This window comes from Strongylocentrotus purpuratus, unplaced genomic scaffold, assembly GCF_000002235.5.
Source record: "Strongylocentrotus purpuratus isolate Spur 01 unplaced genomic scaffold, Spur_5.0 spur5_scaffold_17, whole genome shotgun sequence".
Lineage (NCBI taxonomy): Eukaryota > Metazoa > Echinodermata > Echinoidea > Camarodonta > Strongylocentrotidae > Strongylocentrotus > Strongylocentrotus purpuratus.
Genome location: NW_022145602.1, coordinates 26,477,141 through 26,495,164, shown reverse-complemented (window position 1 = coordinate 26,495,164; position 18,024 = coordinate 26,477,141). Strand labels below are relative to the sequence as shown.

The 18,024-nt window shown below is 35.7% G+C and overlaps 1 protein-coding gene across 6 annotated transcripts in view; it reads left to right on the top strand.

Moving 5' to 3' along the window:
• The window catches only part of LOC591406 (diacylglycerol kinase zeta), a 49,447-nt gene extending 31,781 nt beyond the window's left edge, over positions 1–17,666 (top strand). For 2 of the 6 annotated variants that reach the window (XM_030987991.1, XM_030987992.1), the window contains exons 18-22: positions 1,382–1,498; positions 4,696–4,799; positions 5,691–5,849; positions 7,068–7,268; positions 13,289–17,666. In XM_030987991.1, coding sequence (XP_030843851.1) covers positions 1,382–1,498; positions 4,696–4,799; positions 5,691–5,849; positions 7,068–7,268; positions 13,289–13,338 — 631 coding nt within the window. In that variant the 3' untranslated portion in view covers positions 13,339–17,666. Of the gene's footprint in view, positions 1–1,381; positions 1,499–4,695; positions 4,800–5,690; positions 5,850–7,067; positions 7,573–10,503; positions 10,533–13,288 lie in introns of all 6 variants that reach the window. The other 4 variants (XR_004064510.1, XM_030987993.1, XR_004064509.1 and 1 more) reach the window with 4 other exon arrangements.
• The last annotated feature ends 358 nt before the right edge of the window (positions 17,667–18,024 follow it).

Here is an 18,024-nt window from a genome sequence, read left to right as displayed (position 1 = left end):
TGGATGGACAGTGTTGTTACAGAAATTGTTAGAAGAGAGAGGAATTAAAACCCTGGGAGTGGTGCTCATAGAGAAGGCTTAGAGCCGAGGGTTGTGGAACAGCATTGCCACAGGTCAAGCGATTTGGCACTTAGAGAGAAAGATAGAGAGAGAGATAGGCTTTCAAAGTTGGAGGCACATGTGGCTAATTGCTGCACCCATTTTCCATATAAATCACCAGTAAGTGGGGGGTTACTTATGTTTCTTTAGATTTGGTGCTGTAAGAATTAAAGCACCTCAGCAGTATTATCCCTCATATTGTAATGGTAAAACAAAGATGACAGGTAATTTTCAATTGACGATAGAAATTCATGTTTGACCTCTAATCCATCTAACTTTGTTTGACTTTGTTTCTGACATATATTAATGATTTCCATGGATTGATTACTTCATGTAACATTTCTAATAACTCATTGACGTATACTGGATATTATTTTCATTCTAATATCAATTGGTTTGCTTTTATTTCATTTGATTTCCTTTTATTTCATTTGATTTCCTCAACTCTTTTTCATCCTATTTCCCTCATCTCTCATTTGCATTGGGCATTTCCATTTCCTCCAATGAACATTCTTGATTTTTTTTTCTTCTTCTTGGGAATTGATGATTTTGTTTAAGTCATCTTTCCCCATTCCTGTTTCATTCTTTTGTTTTTTCCCTTATGTAATTCTTTCTCTCTGTTTTGCTTTTCTCAATCACACACCCTCTTATATATATTATTCTTTCCTTCTCTTTTTCTGTTTTTCTCCTTTCTTATTCTCTAACTTTTATATTTCTGTATTTCTTTTAAATGATCACTATCATCTGATAATTTCTTCTTCATATTGTCTTTATCTCTCTCTCTCTCTCTCTTACACACACACTCTCTCTCTCTCTCTCTCTCTCTCTCTCTTTTTTTTCTTTCTCTCTCTCACTCACACACACACACACACTTTCCTTTCTATATCTCCATTTTTTCTCAATCATAAATCTTTCACCCTATTAAATATCTGGCTTTGTTTTTCTCCTTTCTTATTCTCTAACTTCTGTATTTCTGTATTTCTTTTAAATGATCACTATCATCTGATAATTTCTTCTTCATATGGTCTTTATCTCTCTCTCTCTCTCTCTCTCTCTTACACAAACTCTCTCTCTCTCTCTCTTTTTCTTTCTCTCTCTCTCACTCACACACACACACACTTTCCTTTCTATATCTCCATTTTTTCTCAATCATAAATCTTTCACCCTATTAAATATCTGGCCCACGATTTCCCATCCTATTTCCATCTATCTATCCATCCTTTCAATAACTCCACTCCTTGCTCCTCCTTCTCTCTCTCTCACCTTCCTTGCATCCATGAAGTGACAGTATTGAGGAGATAACCCAAGGGATTGATGTGAGCCTCCTTGCTAGTGCCAGTAACAATGAGTTTACTGGTTATGATAGTGAGGATGGAGCGCACTCTCTCCCGTCGCAAAGGTACCTGATTGATGTACTAATCTTTTTTATGAAGCTTAGCAGAATTTAGTGGCACAAAAAGATGCATTATTGAAAATCATATGTCGTCGCCCGGCTGGCAGAAGGGCGGTAGCGCGTGACCGACTCGAAAACTACTATTCTAATTATTCACATTTAAAGATTTGTTTTAAATTTAAACTGCTTTCCGTCCCCAAAATTGGTTTGAAACTTATAAGACTAATAGAAGCGTTTTAGTAGAACACGGTCACAATTTTTTCTCAGATATAAGTCAGTTTTATAAAGGTTTGAGGCAATTTAGTGCCAACGCCCTTCTGCTTAGCGCTTCATTTTTTACCTGAAATTCGAGCTAACGCTCTTCTGCCAGCCAGGCGACGATATTTATCACACAGAGGTAGAACCACATTGATAGAATATAGAGCTGGTTAATGCATGTACTATCACTAATGAGGCTTAATGCTAGTTCAGTTTCAAACATATTTGTTAGAGAAAAAATATTTAAGTAACAAACACTACAATCTAACGATTATGCATTTTGCATTCTGGATGCATCTTTTTGTATACTACATTTTGCGAAGCTGCCTTATAGTGTGAACATCTGTGCTTTTATTCTAGTCCTGGGCCCCATTTCACCAAACTTGTCATCAGTGACAATTGACAGTTGTTGTTATAAGCTAGTAAAATCCTTGCTTCTGATTGGTCATCAGCAGATTTGTCACTGATCTTTGTCATTTGTCATTGATAAAAGGCTTTGTGAAATGGGTACCTGCTTCTCGAGCTTGAACCCTTATCGTATCCTGGGTAGGATATAATGCTGCAAAAAGTGTCAGACTGTGTGTTTGCATGAACCTATAGCAGTACTGTATCTCCTTTTAGTGACATTTGTGCATTATCTTTTGAGCCAGAATATCCAATGCAGTATGTTGTGCCATTCTTGTATAAGGTCCATTTGATTGTTACAAATCAATTAATTCCTTTATTCATAGTCTTTAATTTAGCAATTGAGAGTAACTGAATTATTAAATCACTATTCTTGCATATTTTGGTTAAATTTTGCAAATTTTATTTCATATTGATTCATCTAAGACACATAAAAATATTTTGTTACAAACTATGAAGTTGTGGCAAAGAGGATTACATATAATTGTTGCCAATTTGACAAAGGAAAACTGATCAATTTAGAAAACAAGGAAACTGTGAATTGCTTTGGGTTAATCTACAGGTACACTGTTGAAACAGATTCAAGAACCCTAATTTTGTAAATGTTATTCCCATAGATTTATGTTATGCCCACTCTAAAATTGAAAACAACACTACAAGGAAAAATTTAAGACTTGAAAGTTCATTCATTCGTTAAAAGCCTGGGGGCAAGGGTTAACTTAATTAAAATGATGATGAGAACCTACATTTACATTCAAGTATATCCTTTGGTTAATGTTCATGATTAAATTGTGTAGCTTTAAAGGTATTACAAAGTTTTGGTAAATTTTGAAAAAAGGGTGGATAATGATTCTTTACAATTTTGATATATTTGGATGCCCCTGTGGATGTATTAAATGCACTAGGAATTTTAGTCCCTCAAACATTTCTGCTTTCAAGAAAAATTGAATATAAAAATTTACCAGTGCTTCCGGTAAATTTTGATAAATTTCAAATAGCTCCTACGGCCGTACAATGGTAGCTGCGACTATGGAAACCTCAGAATATGTAGTTGTGCTATCTAATTTCCGAACGGGAATAGCTAATCGGTCGATTTTAGTCAAGTTACATTGTTTTATAGCTTAATTAATATCTTGACCTTGAGAGGGAGCTATACAACATAAAGTGTTTATTATTTACAATTTCATAAATTTAGAGTCGATTTTGACCTCGACAACGATCACTGAATATTGTAGGATCGCATATGCTTCCAATATGTTCATTTGAACTGAATTCATGACCTCATACCAAAACTTTGTATTACCTTTAATCATGCAGTTGAAAGATGTAGTTTCCTCATTGTGATTGTTCTTTTTTCATTAGTATCCAATAATTGTTTTTGTACATTAAATATGTAGTCAGATTTTTACTCTGCATGCTTTTTAATTCATTCGTTGTGTTTTACAATATTAATAATGCATGTGAAACAAAACAAATTCCATAAATGTTAAATAATGGACAATGCATTCTTGAATTAATTGAATTCAGAATAGAAATATATATTGTAGATGTACATGCATGTATAATACTTAATTGAATATTATGATTAGAAGTAATACGTGGCTCCAAGATCAAAATCAACCAATTGGGAAAATGAAAGAATTTATCACTAAGTCAATGTGCTACATGTTAACAATTTTTAACTTTTGGGGTGCTTGTGCCGGGCAGAATCATAAAAGGAATTTGTCAAATATGGTTTATCGTTCTAATCTATCTTTATGTACATGTATGTATAGCCAGATAAATATTTCATCTCCTTGTATTGTTGTATTTGTCTTTGTTGTTGTTGTTGTTGTCTGAGATGCTATTTAGACACAACTTTAGCAAGTAAAACTGATGATGTTGTCTACCAGAAGGACATTAATTATATTCTAAAGTTGTGAGTTAATGCCTTTCTAGCTCTTAGCAGGTAACTACAGTCTCATTAATCTAAATGGCTGTAAGAAGTAAATTGTAAATATTCTATCTGTTAAGAGCCATAAAGACATTAACTCACATCAACTTATTGTGTTGTCAACAATGCAAATATCATTGCATGAACTTTCATTTGATTGGCTTTTTAAGTCGCCTAACTACTTGTGAATTTTTTCTATTTTGATATCGACATTTAAGCTAAAATAAAGCTTATTACATTGCGGTTTCACTGTGATACTATACTGATGACACATTGCCTCATTTTTTAATTCGGTCATGCAGACTGTTTTGTCAAACAGTTGTGATGAATATATACTCTGTAGCAAAAATTAATGTCTTGAATTTTGTAAGCAATACTTTAAATTGGCTGCTCAGTCAAACACATGTCATGAAATCCAAAGTGTTACATGTGTATTGCCTTGCAATACAGCTATGAATAACAAAGCTTATTTTAACCCATTGCTTACCAGAACTAAATGGGCCCTGTACAAAATCAATGGGGATTTACAAAATTCAGTTGTGAACGGGTTAATCTGCAGTTACCCAATTAATAAGTAATGTGATGTTATATCATTGTCTTCTTGTAGTTGTGAAGCCATCATCACACATACGTCAAATTCACCGAAGCCGCCAAAGAGAGACATCGTTGTCGGAGTTTCAGACACAGCGCACTTAGATCCCCTCAATAAAAGTAAGTGTATATAAACCCTCGGAGGTTCAGAATTTGTTTAAAGGTCTAATTAATCATTCTTTAAGACATATCGATATGTAGGTTGAGTTCTGGGAAGAGGTGAAAAAAGATTTGTGAGCGTTATCATTGTATTATGCAAGTGTGGAAGAACATCAAATAAAAAATGTTTCTGAAAAGCATGGGTCTTCAAATGCCTTAATATTCTAAATATGGCATGTAACATCATTATAATCGGGATGGATTTTTATGCCACATGTTCGTGTAGTCCCATATACATCTTTATGTGTACAGTGCTGTTAACTTTACCAAGACTGGGCCAAATTTCTTATCATTTTGATGATTCCAGAATCTTGCAGTACACACCAATACTTATATGCTAGATGATCAACTTTTCTGATCAATTCCACAGCATTTCTTTCACAATGCAATCGCATTACCAGAACTGATCTATACCTTTAACCCTCAGAGGTTCAGAGTTTTTTTAAAGGTCTACTTAATCATTCTTTAAGACATATTGATATGTACCTTAAATGAAAAATTGTGAATGAAACATTTGAGACATAAAATTTGAATTAGGAATCGATGTGTTAAGGCTTGTAAGCCAATGAATAAGGGTTTGATAAGGGTTTAATAAGTATTTGATAAGGATATAATTACCATCATTATATATTTTAGTGTATTTTCAAAGGATTTGATAATTATCATTTTAAAATGCATTTTAAGCATCATGGTCACTGCATTTCCTATATGGTACTTGTCATAAATGATAAATTCAAACACATTGTTAAATTCTCTTAAATTCTTGTGCAAGATTTAATTATCAATATTTGAGGGTTTTTTTTATTCTCTCACTCATTGGGCTAATAATGAAAAATATACCTTTTTTCCCAGTGTTGATCGACGTATCGAAGCGAGGGGACCCTATGAAATATGCAGAGCTCCACCGGAAGGGTGCCAATCTAGAGACAATGGACCAGCATGGAATGACAAGTTTGCATCATGCGGCACGCTTTGGACACAAAGAGATTGTGCAATACTTAATAGAGCATGGTGAGTATTAAACGTTCTTGCTGGAAAATTAGTCAGTATTTTTGTAAAACTTTGGTAAGAATCATTTTAAGGCTAAGTCCATAATTTGCTTTTAATAGATGCAGAAAAACAAGAAAAACAGAGGACAACAGATTTGAGTAAAATCGGATAACTAATAAGAAAGTTATGATTTTTTTTTAAAGTATGAAAAACCATGGAACTTGTGATTTTCAAAGTTTTTCATGTCATTCAAAATTCATAACTTTCTTATCCGATTTTGCACAAAGTTTTTCTTATTGGTTTGTCTGATTTTTCTGCTTCTTTTTAAAGTAACTTATTTTTGGAGTGGACTTGCTCTTTAAGATAACTCAGCTACATGTTTCCTACCAACTTTGTGTGGCAAACATTTGCAGTCTTGTATATACAGTTCAACTCTTAAACAGCTGTCGATCCCTAATGAAGTCAATAATGTACTGCCACAGTTGATTGATGTAACACATACAATGTTTGTGTAAAATATTGTCTTTTATTGGGGCGTTTAGGGTTTCTCTCCATAGCTTCATAACTAAATAGAGCTACATGTAATATTGATTAACAATATTTTACTGATTGCGTTCAAAGAACCAATTTTCAAGTTTGATCTGTAACGTCCATCTGCTCCAAAATAAAGCCAAATTTTGATGTCCAGATGGGCTAAATGTATTCTTTTGTAAAAACAAATAAACGCTTTTGATCCATTACATTAGTACAGCTTCATTGACATGTTCATGACATGTATTGAACTCAATACAGACATCTAAAGCCATTTGCCACTGTTCACCCAGGTGTAGTAGTTGTAAATAGGTATCTGTTTGGTACTTACTTGTATTTCTTGAATACTTTCAGCGCCTCGGGACACCTAGCCTAAAAATTAGGTTAATACAGTCAAACCTGCTTTAGTGACCACCTGTCTGCAAAGACCACCTGTCTACAAAGGCCACATTTTTTGTTTCCCTTGAAAATGGTTTCTCATTGAAACATGTAATTAAGGAACCTGTCTCTAAAGACCACCTGTCCACAAAGACCACTTTTTGTGTTTCCCTTGGGCGGTCGCTATAGACAGGTTTGACTGGAATAGTACTTTGTCTACATGAACAGCGTGCCTTTGGATGGTTATGTGCACAATATTAATGAAGCAATTATTTTACCTCTACCAGAAGTTAACTTTTTGTTATCCTTGCGCTATCATTTGATTTGTAGGGCCTAAGGACTTGCTGGACTCACGTGATGTGGAGAAGCAGCAGACTGCACTCCACAAAGCTGCTTGGTACATGAGAAGAACCATATGCGCCATGTTGGTAGAAGCAGGGGCTGCCCTCACAATCACCGATTACCAGGGCAACACGCCACGTATCCAAGCGCTGAAAGCAGAGGATACCGAGCTAGCAAGTTATCTTGAAAGTAAGGAAGACTCAGCATGGACGGATGTCTAGATGTCCCAAAACTAGATCTGACATCATTCTTATTATTGTAAAGAAATTACTGTTGTATAGGCCAAATGCGTTTTTAATAAAAAAATATCTTGTGCTATTGCTTTTACATGGACGAAATCGTCTAGCGGGCACCTCTTCGTATGCTCTTTTTCTGTTATTTGTCGTTTTATTTTGATCTTCTAGCTCTTTTTCTTCTAGTTTCTCATTTTTTATCAGAGTTTTTATCATGACTGACTGAAGTTGGCGGAGAGAAGGCGGGAAAAATTAAAAAGGTTGGACTCCATGTCTATCTATCTTGGTGATATTTTATAACCCATATTGTTTTGGTTGATTGTTTCCACTTGTCATTTCCCTGATTGAAGCATGGTCTGTTTGGGAGTTCATCGGTGACATCAGTATTATTCATACTCATCCCCACATCATTCCCCACCCCCGATCCCTCACCTATCCTCCCCCACACCCCATGTCCCGTTTTTTCAAGTCAACCTTCTCCCACACCCACGATCCCACATCCTACTCTTTAAGATCAAGTTATGCCTCCCCAAACCCCCTATACCACGTCCTGCTCTTTCAAGTTAATCCACACCCACAATCCCGCGTCCTAATCTTTCAAGTTAACCTTCTCCCACAATCCCATGTCCTACTCTTTCAAGTAAACCCTCTCCCACATACACAATCCCACGTCCTACTTTTTCAAATAAACTCTCTCCCACACCCACAATCCCAAGTCCTATTCCTTCAAGTTAACTCTCCCCAACACCCCTATCCACGTCCTATGCTTTATAATTAACCCTCCCCCACAATCCCATCCCATGCCTTATTCCTTCAAATTAACCCCACCCCCCCCCACACACACACACTTCCGTCCCACTCCCTATTATGTCAAATTAACCCGCCCCCACACCCCAATCCCATGTTCTACCCTTCAAGTTACCCCCCCCCCCCCCACACCCCTGTCCCACGTCGTATTCCTTCAAATCAACCCTCCCCCATACCCTCGTCCCATGTCCTATTATGTCAAATTAACCCTCTCCCACACCCACATTCCCACGTCCTATTCCTTCAAATTAACCCAAACCCACGATCCCACTTCCTACTCTTTCAAGTTAACCCTCTCCCACACCCACATTCCCATGTCCTGATTTTTCATGTAAACCCTCTCCCACACCCACGATTCCATGTCCTACTTTTTCAAGTTGACCCTCTCCAACACCCATAATCCCATGTCCTACTCTTTGAAGTTTACCCTCTCCCACACCCCCGTCCCATGTCCTATTCCTTCAAATTAACCCAAACCCACATTCCCACGTCCTATTCTTTCAAGTTAACCCACTCCCACGATCCCACTTCCTATTCTTTCAAGTTAGCCCTCTCCCACACCCCCGTCCCATGTCCTATTCCTTCAAATTAACCCTCCCCCACAACCCTGTCCCACATTCTATTCCTTCAAATGAACCCTCCCCCACACCCTCGTCCCACGTCCTCAAATTTATCCTCCCCAACAACCCTATCCCATGCCCTATTCCTCCAGGATAACACTCTAGGACACCCCACACCCTTCCCCAGGTCCCAGGACCTATTCATTCAAGTTAACCTTGAGTTAACCTGAGTACTTGTAGTGAAATTGCATCTCATTAAAGTTTCATTTAAAAAAAAATCTATTCATGAATAATGTAATGTACTGCAACAAAATTGATTCAAAATTGTCAGTGATTTTGTTTGATTACTTCTTACACATTGTACTACATGTATGTGTAGTACACAGCATTCTATATCAAAAGATTATGTGAAAATATAACTAAAAGTGACTCTACCTGCATGAGTAACTTTGCAAGGTCATGAAATTAGCTGAAGCTGTTTTCTGTCACCTGTCTCCCAACAATCATCAAGAAAATAGAGAAATAAAAAAGGGAAATTACCAATTTTAGTTTGAAGATGTTACAAGAATGGAATCTTCTTCCGTTGTCAGGCTTCAGGAGTGTCCTGCTGTGATTTCGTTTTAAAATTCATAGATTATTTCAGAAGTCAAATTCACCAAAATTGTGGAGTTTAAATTTTTTTTTAAATTTTCTTTGTGATGTTCTCTGTAGAGCGTGTATGTTATTTTTCTGATCAATGTTCACTACAGCTCAATGTGGGACTGGGTCCTTTTTGATGCAGCTTACACGATGAACATGACGGACAAAGAAAGAGGACAAAATATACAGTTCCTCAGGTAGACAAAGGAACATCCCTTCACTGCTATTACTGTATGTAAAAATGTGTAGAACAGTTGTCACATGCATATTCACCTGTTTTACTAGTTTTTGCATAATAGCAGTGAATGGATGTTCTTTTGTCTACCTGAGGAACTGTATATTTTGTCTTCTTTCTTTGTCCATCATATTCATAGTGTTACACTGCTTGCTCTGTCAATGTGTTTCCTATTTTACTGAAGGCTATCTGAGAGCTCCATTTCCTTTTTATCCATGAATGTAATCATTATACTCATGTTTATCTGTATATACTGTACTCGTGCATATCCCTCTAAAGATTTGGACTTCACTATTGTATTTGCATGATTGTTTCAGTAGTATTCTTCATGAATGCTTTGTTTGTCTTCTCTCCCTCTGTGCACACTCACTGGCCCATTTTAAGGGTCCATATTACTTCAAATCTGTCATTTGTTGTTTCCTCATTTTCCCATCGGCGTCCTGCATCTTTGTGTCAATTTATCTCAATATATTTACATTCAGTACAACTCTGTTTATTGTTATTCAATGGTGTTTGTATGTTTATGATTAATGCTTCCATGTTGCTTTGTACCATGTTATTCTATGATTATCATCAGGTTGTAGGCAAGGTTTGACTGTACTTTATTCATTTATACTGTATCTATAACTAAGTAACATATCTGTGAACTCCATTTGTCAACTTAACGGCAGAATACCTCTCGACCACTTGTCCAACGTATTATGGTATCAAGGGCTCAATCACGATTAGGGTTACTCTTAGGTTAGGGCTTAGGTTTAGGCTTAGGTTTAGGCTTAGGGTAGGGTTAGGGTTAGGGTTACTTGTGTTATGTTACTTTAGCCATATCCGCCCCATTTAACTACATCCCAGATGGGTGAAACGGAAGTGTTTATTGGCCAGATGTTTTGTCATGTGCTCAATCATTTTGCCAATCTACTTTGTACACTATGCTTATTTCCTGCTATATACAGAGCTTGGTGTGTAGCTTCAATTTCAATGTGTGAGTACCTGCTTATTATGTCCTTGCTTCTTAGAGCAATAGGTTAAAATTATCAGCAATGATTGAGCCTCGTTCAGACACAAGGCTCATGTTTCATATCGGTGCACCCCTAATATTCTGCCCTCACATCCTTTGTTGTTAGGGGTTGTTCCCTAGGAGAGTAAAAACAGCATATTTCTCTTTCTAATGCCTCTAATTTTCCAGACTTGTGTAGAACAAACTCTTACGCTTTTACAACATAGACTGTTCACCCTATGACTGCACTATAATAATATTCCGCTTTTATATAGTGCTTAATACATTGATGATGTCTTTAAGCGCTTTTCAGATATATTATTAACCCTGTTATTGGATTCAGACTTGCCCGCTCACAATGTGTACACATTCTCCACTCACTGGGGAGCATTCCTGGTATCATTTTACAGACGCTCACAATGCTGAGCAAACTACATTAACTTTCACATCCTACCCGTTCTATTCTATCCTATCCTATCCTACCAATTTTTACACCTGGTTGGAGAGTGGCAAATGTAGATTAAGTCTTCCTAAAGGACATTAGTGCTGGACTGGGATTTGAACCCCATACCTTTTTATCTGTAGTCGGGTGACTTATCCACTAGACCACAACACCTATACACACTATAGGTTGCTGTTCTTTTTAAATAGGAGGAGAACCAAATATATCTAAAGTAGTAGTAGGATAACCTATTCAGCACTTTATTAGAAAACCAGTTTAGCACAAGACTAATCTGCTACCATGTCCATTTGAGACACTAGGATAAGCTGTTTTTCACTTTGATGGATAACTTGTTTAGCATAAGACTGATATGCCACAAGGTCCATTCAAGACAAAAAGATAACCGGTTTTGCACTTTATTGGATAACTTGTTTAGCAAAAATTAATCTGGAACGAGGGTCCATTTAAGACAAAAAGATAACCTATTCAGCACTTTATTGGATAACTTGTTTAGCACAAGACTAATCTGCCCGAGGTCTATTCGAGGCACTAGGATATTAAACATGTTAAGCACTTTATTGGATAACTTGTTTAGCACAAGACTATTCTTCCCGAGGTCCATTGGAGGCACTAGGATATTAAACATGTTTAGCAATTTATTGGATAACTTGTTTAGCACAAGACTAATCTGCCACAAGGTCCGTTCAAGCCAAATATCTAACACTTATGCATTGACAATACCAATTTTAACCCTACTGCCTCAGACTGAACTCTTAAGGTACACTCAGTTGTTGACTCCAGCCTTATAACCGTGAGTTTATATCTAAAGCCAAAATGTAATGTTTTCTTAGAACGAGTTCATATATGTAACTGCAGCCACAGTGGTTGAGTTTATAGCCCAAGCCACATACTTAGACCTTATTGTACATTCACTTAATAACCTGATGGACACGAGCCTCGTTCTTGGATCTTCTCTTTCAATGATCATTAAGATTTCAAGCTTAGAACATCACTTTCAGTGAGTAACACAAGCAACAGTAAAGTTTCAATCTATAGACTTCAATATTATCTTACAATTCATTATTTCCCAGCCTCAAAATCCAAGCTTATTATGCTTGCTTTGAGCAAATATTCTTGAGTTATTATCTTTCTATGAGTTCATTTCAATGTCAGTATGTTAGACCTTATATTACTTTGATTTAGTTACTTTAACATTACAATGTACGTTGACTTTATTTTGCAAGCCTCAGCGCTTTGTAACCGCAAGGTTTTGGATTAGATTGGATGAGATTGACACCTTATCAATACAAAGAAACATTTCTTTCCCCTACTGAGTTTGTGAATTTCACTTGCATTAAGTTTAATATCTCAAGTCAGAGACTGATGACTTATATTGAGCTAATATCTCAAATTGCGATTATTTGTTCTTATTTCTCAAGCTAAGGATTGTAAACATAATGAATAAGGTACCGAGACACTGATTGAATCTTTTGCAATATCTGTGTACTAATCTGGAGACTCCATATGACTTCATTTTTAGATTAACTAGGGATAATATCTTGGGCTAGAGGCAGAGACCTTGCCTTGATTTTTAGTCACTATTTTAAATTAGCAGTATACATTGTTTCCTGACTTTTACTTGTGGTGTGACATTGCCATTTCTCTGAATGATTTCAGTTAAAGATATAAGTTTAGGGTTAGAAGTGTCATGGTTGAGTGGTTTAAGCACTTAACTTGCAATTCAAAAGGCGTGGTTCGATCCCCGATACGGCACTAATGTCGTTTGGCAAGGCATTAATCTTAATATGCCACACTCGACCCAGGTGAGGTAAATGGGTACCTGGAAGGAATTAGTTCCTTGAAATGCTAGAGAGATGTAATGACAGCTAAGCTAACACCGGGGTAATAATCAATGCGCCTTAGAATAGAATTTCTAGATAGACGGCACTGTAGAAACTCCTATAATTATTTATTATTATTAGGGTTAAAGATGTAGGGTTAGGGCTAGGATTAGGGTTGAAATCAGGGTTCAGGTTGGGTTTTAAGGTTAGTGGTTCATTTACTGGGAGATGTATATGTAAATAAACGGTGGTTCTAAGAGGGAAGGTGGGAATTTGACTGGTGTAGGAACTGACCAGGCATTATCTATCACAGGATCTTACAGTTGTTCAATATTTGGGATTTCATCAGGATCTGGGTTCCACAAGGGAATTTACAAATCAATGTTTCACAAAGTCATTTAAAAAATATGAATTAACAATATTCTTGTTCTTTCTCTTTCTCTTTTCTCTTTTTACAGGTCATGAACAGCATCAGCGATTGAAAGAAAACCATGAAACCGCAGTATGACACAAATGACACCTTTGAAGGGGAACACTGAGTACTCAATTTGAATTTGATAATTTGAAGATGAATCAGAGGCCAGTGGTTAAGTCTGGTGCTTAAGTTCAGGTGCTTACTTTGACACCAAGCCTCCAGGACAGCAACACCAAACACCTCGATGACTGAGTATCGAGAGGAGCTTTTTGACGATCTGCAGTGAGTCAGGGACCTAAACCAAAGTGTCACAATTTGATCAGGTTTGGTGTAGAAACATGAAATCTGTGTTTAATTTTATGACAAGGTGTTGAATGGTCAGTGATGAAGCATTGGTAAACACCATAAGTGTCAAATATCTCACACCATGATAGTGACATGGAGGAATATGTTTGAGAGATGGCTCTGTTAAGCACCTTGTGTTATTTGGTGTTATTCGTGTACACCTAGCACACTTGATATCAGAGTGTTTAACACGATCTTCAGAAATTGATTGGATGAGTAAAATGGGGTTAACAAAGTTGAATCTACGTTATTTTACTTGGTCTCTCGTCAAGATGAATGAAAAAGTGTTTGTACATTTAAATGATGGTGATGGGTAGTAAATATTAAATACTTTCTTTTCAATACAACAAGTTTTGTAAACATACATGTCATTTAGGTCTAGAGTTATGCATCACATAGCTAAAGCACTCTAAAATAAGGCATTGCTTTCAAAACTCTGCAAGCATTCAATTTTCTAAACTACACTATGTTATGAAAGCAGGAATATGCTTCAATTTTTTCTGTTTGAAGATTACTTTGAGCGATGATATTTATGTTTCAAGCATTGCCACTTTTCTCTGCATTTTATAAATTGCCAAGAAAGATGAAATCAAAGTGAAAATTGGGAAGCAAATAACTTGTACATTGAACTGATTTGAAATGATAAGGTAATGAGAAATTCATTCTGAAGAAATACTTAATTCACATGGCATAATTCAAGTGTTTTTTATCCTTCTCTTTAAGTAAAATTACCTATTGTGTTGAAACATTACTGTGTTCTTAAGGCACATTAATATAACAGATTTGTGTCAAAGAAATCATGGAATAAGTTTCATGAATTGAGTTAGAGGTCAGACTGGTATATTAACAGCATTGTAGACATGGATTAGCCCCATAGAATATAAATTGGTTTCATTGATATTTTTGAACACATTAAAGCTTGTTTTATGATTATAAACATATGTACATAATACTCATGAACCCAATAGTATGGGCTTACACATGTAATCTTTGATCATATCCATTATAATTATAAACACATAGAAATTGCAAATGAGCCCTGTCTTCAGGGGTTTAATAGATATATTTTTTGAGAAAGAAAAAAATATTAAGAAGGATTAGGTCTGTTAAGAAGGATTTATATGATGAAAAAATGAACAAGAAAGAAATAAAAATACAAGCTTGCAGATGACCATTTTCAAGAAATCACCCATGAGGCATAATTTTTTGACTTTACATTTAAAGGGTATTAAGTGAAGGAAGAGGGTTCAGTCATTGTTCATTCATATGCGGTACATGGTTTTGTTTTATTGCTGAAGCTGTGGGAACAGATATGCAGCCTTTATTTTGAAAACAATATTATGAGTACATGTATGTTCAGGTGCATCAATTTGTTTATGCATATCATTAAAATGTTATTACAAACGATCTAAATAGATAGTTTATTATACTTCTGCTCGGATTTAAAAGTTTTGTAGAATTCCTGACGGTTATTACTTATTCTTATCACGATGTAATCCTTTTGTATTCCTAATGCATTGGTCATTCTATTGGATGATTATTCATGAGGTGGATAGATAAGCCCCTCCCCCAGTGTCACCTCCTGACCAATCAGAATTCATAGTGCAAATAATTGGTGTCTATCAATGAATATTCATGAGATATGATATATATGAAATACTTATAATCTGTATTATAGACAAGAAATTGAAAATAGGTTGTACATTGTAATTATAATGAAGATAAAGATATTTATTTATTAAAACAGATATTAGAAGAATGCAATACTTCTTCAAAAATGTTGGTGTAAAAACGAAGAAATATAAATGAAAGTGTATAATTATTATCAGATTATTTGTGATTGAAAAAAAGATTATTATCTACTAAGTTACCTTGAAATTGTCTTGTTGATGTGCAACAGCCTCAATGCCTGGTGTAGTGAACTAAACTCTTTAAAGTCTTTATAACTTTGTCAAGTCTGTATGTCCCTCACTCAAAGTACATTGTTCCTTCATTTCTTTCGTTTGCTTGTGATCTTGAGTTCTGCTTATGAAGCTAAGTTTCAAAAGAAATGGTCTATTATTCATTCTGATTTGTGTGTCTTGCAGTGGGAAAGGATTCCTAACGAACAAAATCTCATCAAATAATGAGACCTTGCTGAAAATTCCTTACATTTTGTATTACTAAAAACACAGCTCTCTGTAGACGTACGTGTGAGTTCAACAATAGATTATCTGGTTATAACGTTATTTGAAATGTCTCTCATTTTTGTGTTTTTACAAACAGTTTTTGATCATCTCTCTCTCTCTCTCTGACTCTGTAAGTCTCTAAAACATGTTAAGAGTCTAAAGAAAGTAATGGTGGTACTGCTTCTACAAGTACATACCATTGGATGTTATAGCTTTGTTTTGGCATGCAATATCATCCTTCTATCATTCATGTAGAGAAAAATACATATCTTGAAATTGTATATGAAAGCAAAAACTCATTAAAAATAAGATGTCTGTAGGATCTGTTTGCTTGCTAATGTAAGTTACTTGAATAGATCAGTTCACAAAGGTATTTGAATTTTAAACATACCTCTATCACATTTTATTTTATACCTCGATAGTGCAGATGTCGTGCTAATCACTCAATGCACCGGTGCATAATTGTCATTAAAGTTTTGACACAACGACCATGTCAGATTCCTGCACTAAAGGTTGCTACTGCCTTATTGCAGACAGTATTTCTTTTAATCTTATTTTTTTAAAGTCCAGGTTTATCTTTGAGCTGGTCTCATATCCTATGATTATATAGAATTTATTTTTTAAGTTGTCTTTTGTTTTGGTGCTTCAGTTCACAGGTAAAGAATGATATGGGTATTCAGGGACTCTTGAGTTGAAGACGAACCTACCAAAACTGAACCACCTTTTGTATTTGTTCTTCTCTTTTTTTTTGGGGGGGGGGGGGGGGGTGGAAGATGGGAGAGGGGAATGGAGACAGTGGTATTTCTGCACAAGTTTGTTATTGGTACTACCGGTACAGCATTTTGGTTTGGAGGAGGGGGGGGGGGGGGGGTCGCACATTGATTAAAATTAACCAACTTAGAAACGTGGGCTCCACAGAAACTGATATTTTATGAAAAGCTGTTATGTGTCCTGTGTCTTGTGCCAGCCATCCTCTCAATAGTTGGATGAAATATTTCATTGTTCAAGCTGTCTTTCTGTTCCGTCATGAGTCTTACTCTGAGGACTAGAAGCTTCAGTATATCTGTATTTAAAGCAATTCTTGCATTAAAACATACCAACACTCAATCTTTTCAGACACTGATGTAGCACATTAGACTTTAGAATATCCAATTAGGCGTTGTGGTATGTTCTCTTCTTATAATTGTGATTCATATGCCTGATCCTGTGTTTTTTTCTTTATTTTTTATTTTTCTTAACTGTCATCTTTTCCTCTTTTTTCTATCTTTTTTTAATTATCTAACAGCCATTGTCTACCTCAATTGTGTTAGAATAAAGAAAATCAGAGCATTAGAAAAATTGTCTTACTAGTGCAAAACACCAATTGTGTTAATAACAAACATGGGGGATATTTGATTAAAAATAAAAATGCCATGGCCAAATTTTCATTGAAAAGGGTATGCATTGCATGAGGGTGGGGGTGGTATTGCAATGGACTAAAGATCAAAAGATAGGATTTGACTGCAGTGAAATATGTTTTTACATTTCTAGAATTTCAACCTACATGGCAAATATAAAATGGTTACATTCATCCGATGTGAAAATGCACAGGACTTTATTGCGCGTAGTCACCATTCATTTACATGTTTAAAAAGTGTGACAGGTTTTTTTTGCGGCAGTTTACCATGGCATATCTGAACATGCTAGCTAAGCCCTGATGAAGGGAATGGTAATCATTTGGGGGGGAATATGCACTATAAACCTGTGCCGAAAGACAAATTCATGTACTACATTGCTGACCAGGTCGTTGAATGAATGATTATGTATCTTTGCCTTTGGTAATACAATTCATGCAGCTATCCGTGGAATGGGTGATTAGAAATGGCATTTTGGTTATATAACCTAAAGTAATGCATGCCTCTTTGTGAAGTACCTCGAATGAATTTTTTCACCTGTTATGAATAACTGTATGTCTGTAGTCAGAATGTGAATTATAAACACTGATTTTTGATAGGTATGGCTTACCCTACCTATCAGCAGGTAATATGTAGAATTTGCACACTGACTATTGAAATAAAAATATTTATGACTGGTGAAATCAATCATTAATGTTGAAGCACTTCAAAAAGAAAGTATGCATTAAATTTGGTTCCATTACGAAAATGGCATATTGAGTGCATATGTTTGTGGAGGGAATGGAATATAGTTTAATAGAGAAAGAGGGAGAGAGAAAAAGATAGGGTGAAAGAGAGTTAGGGATGCAATAGATACACAGTCAAACCTGTCT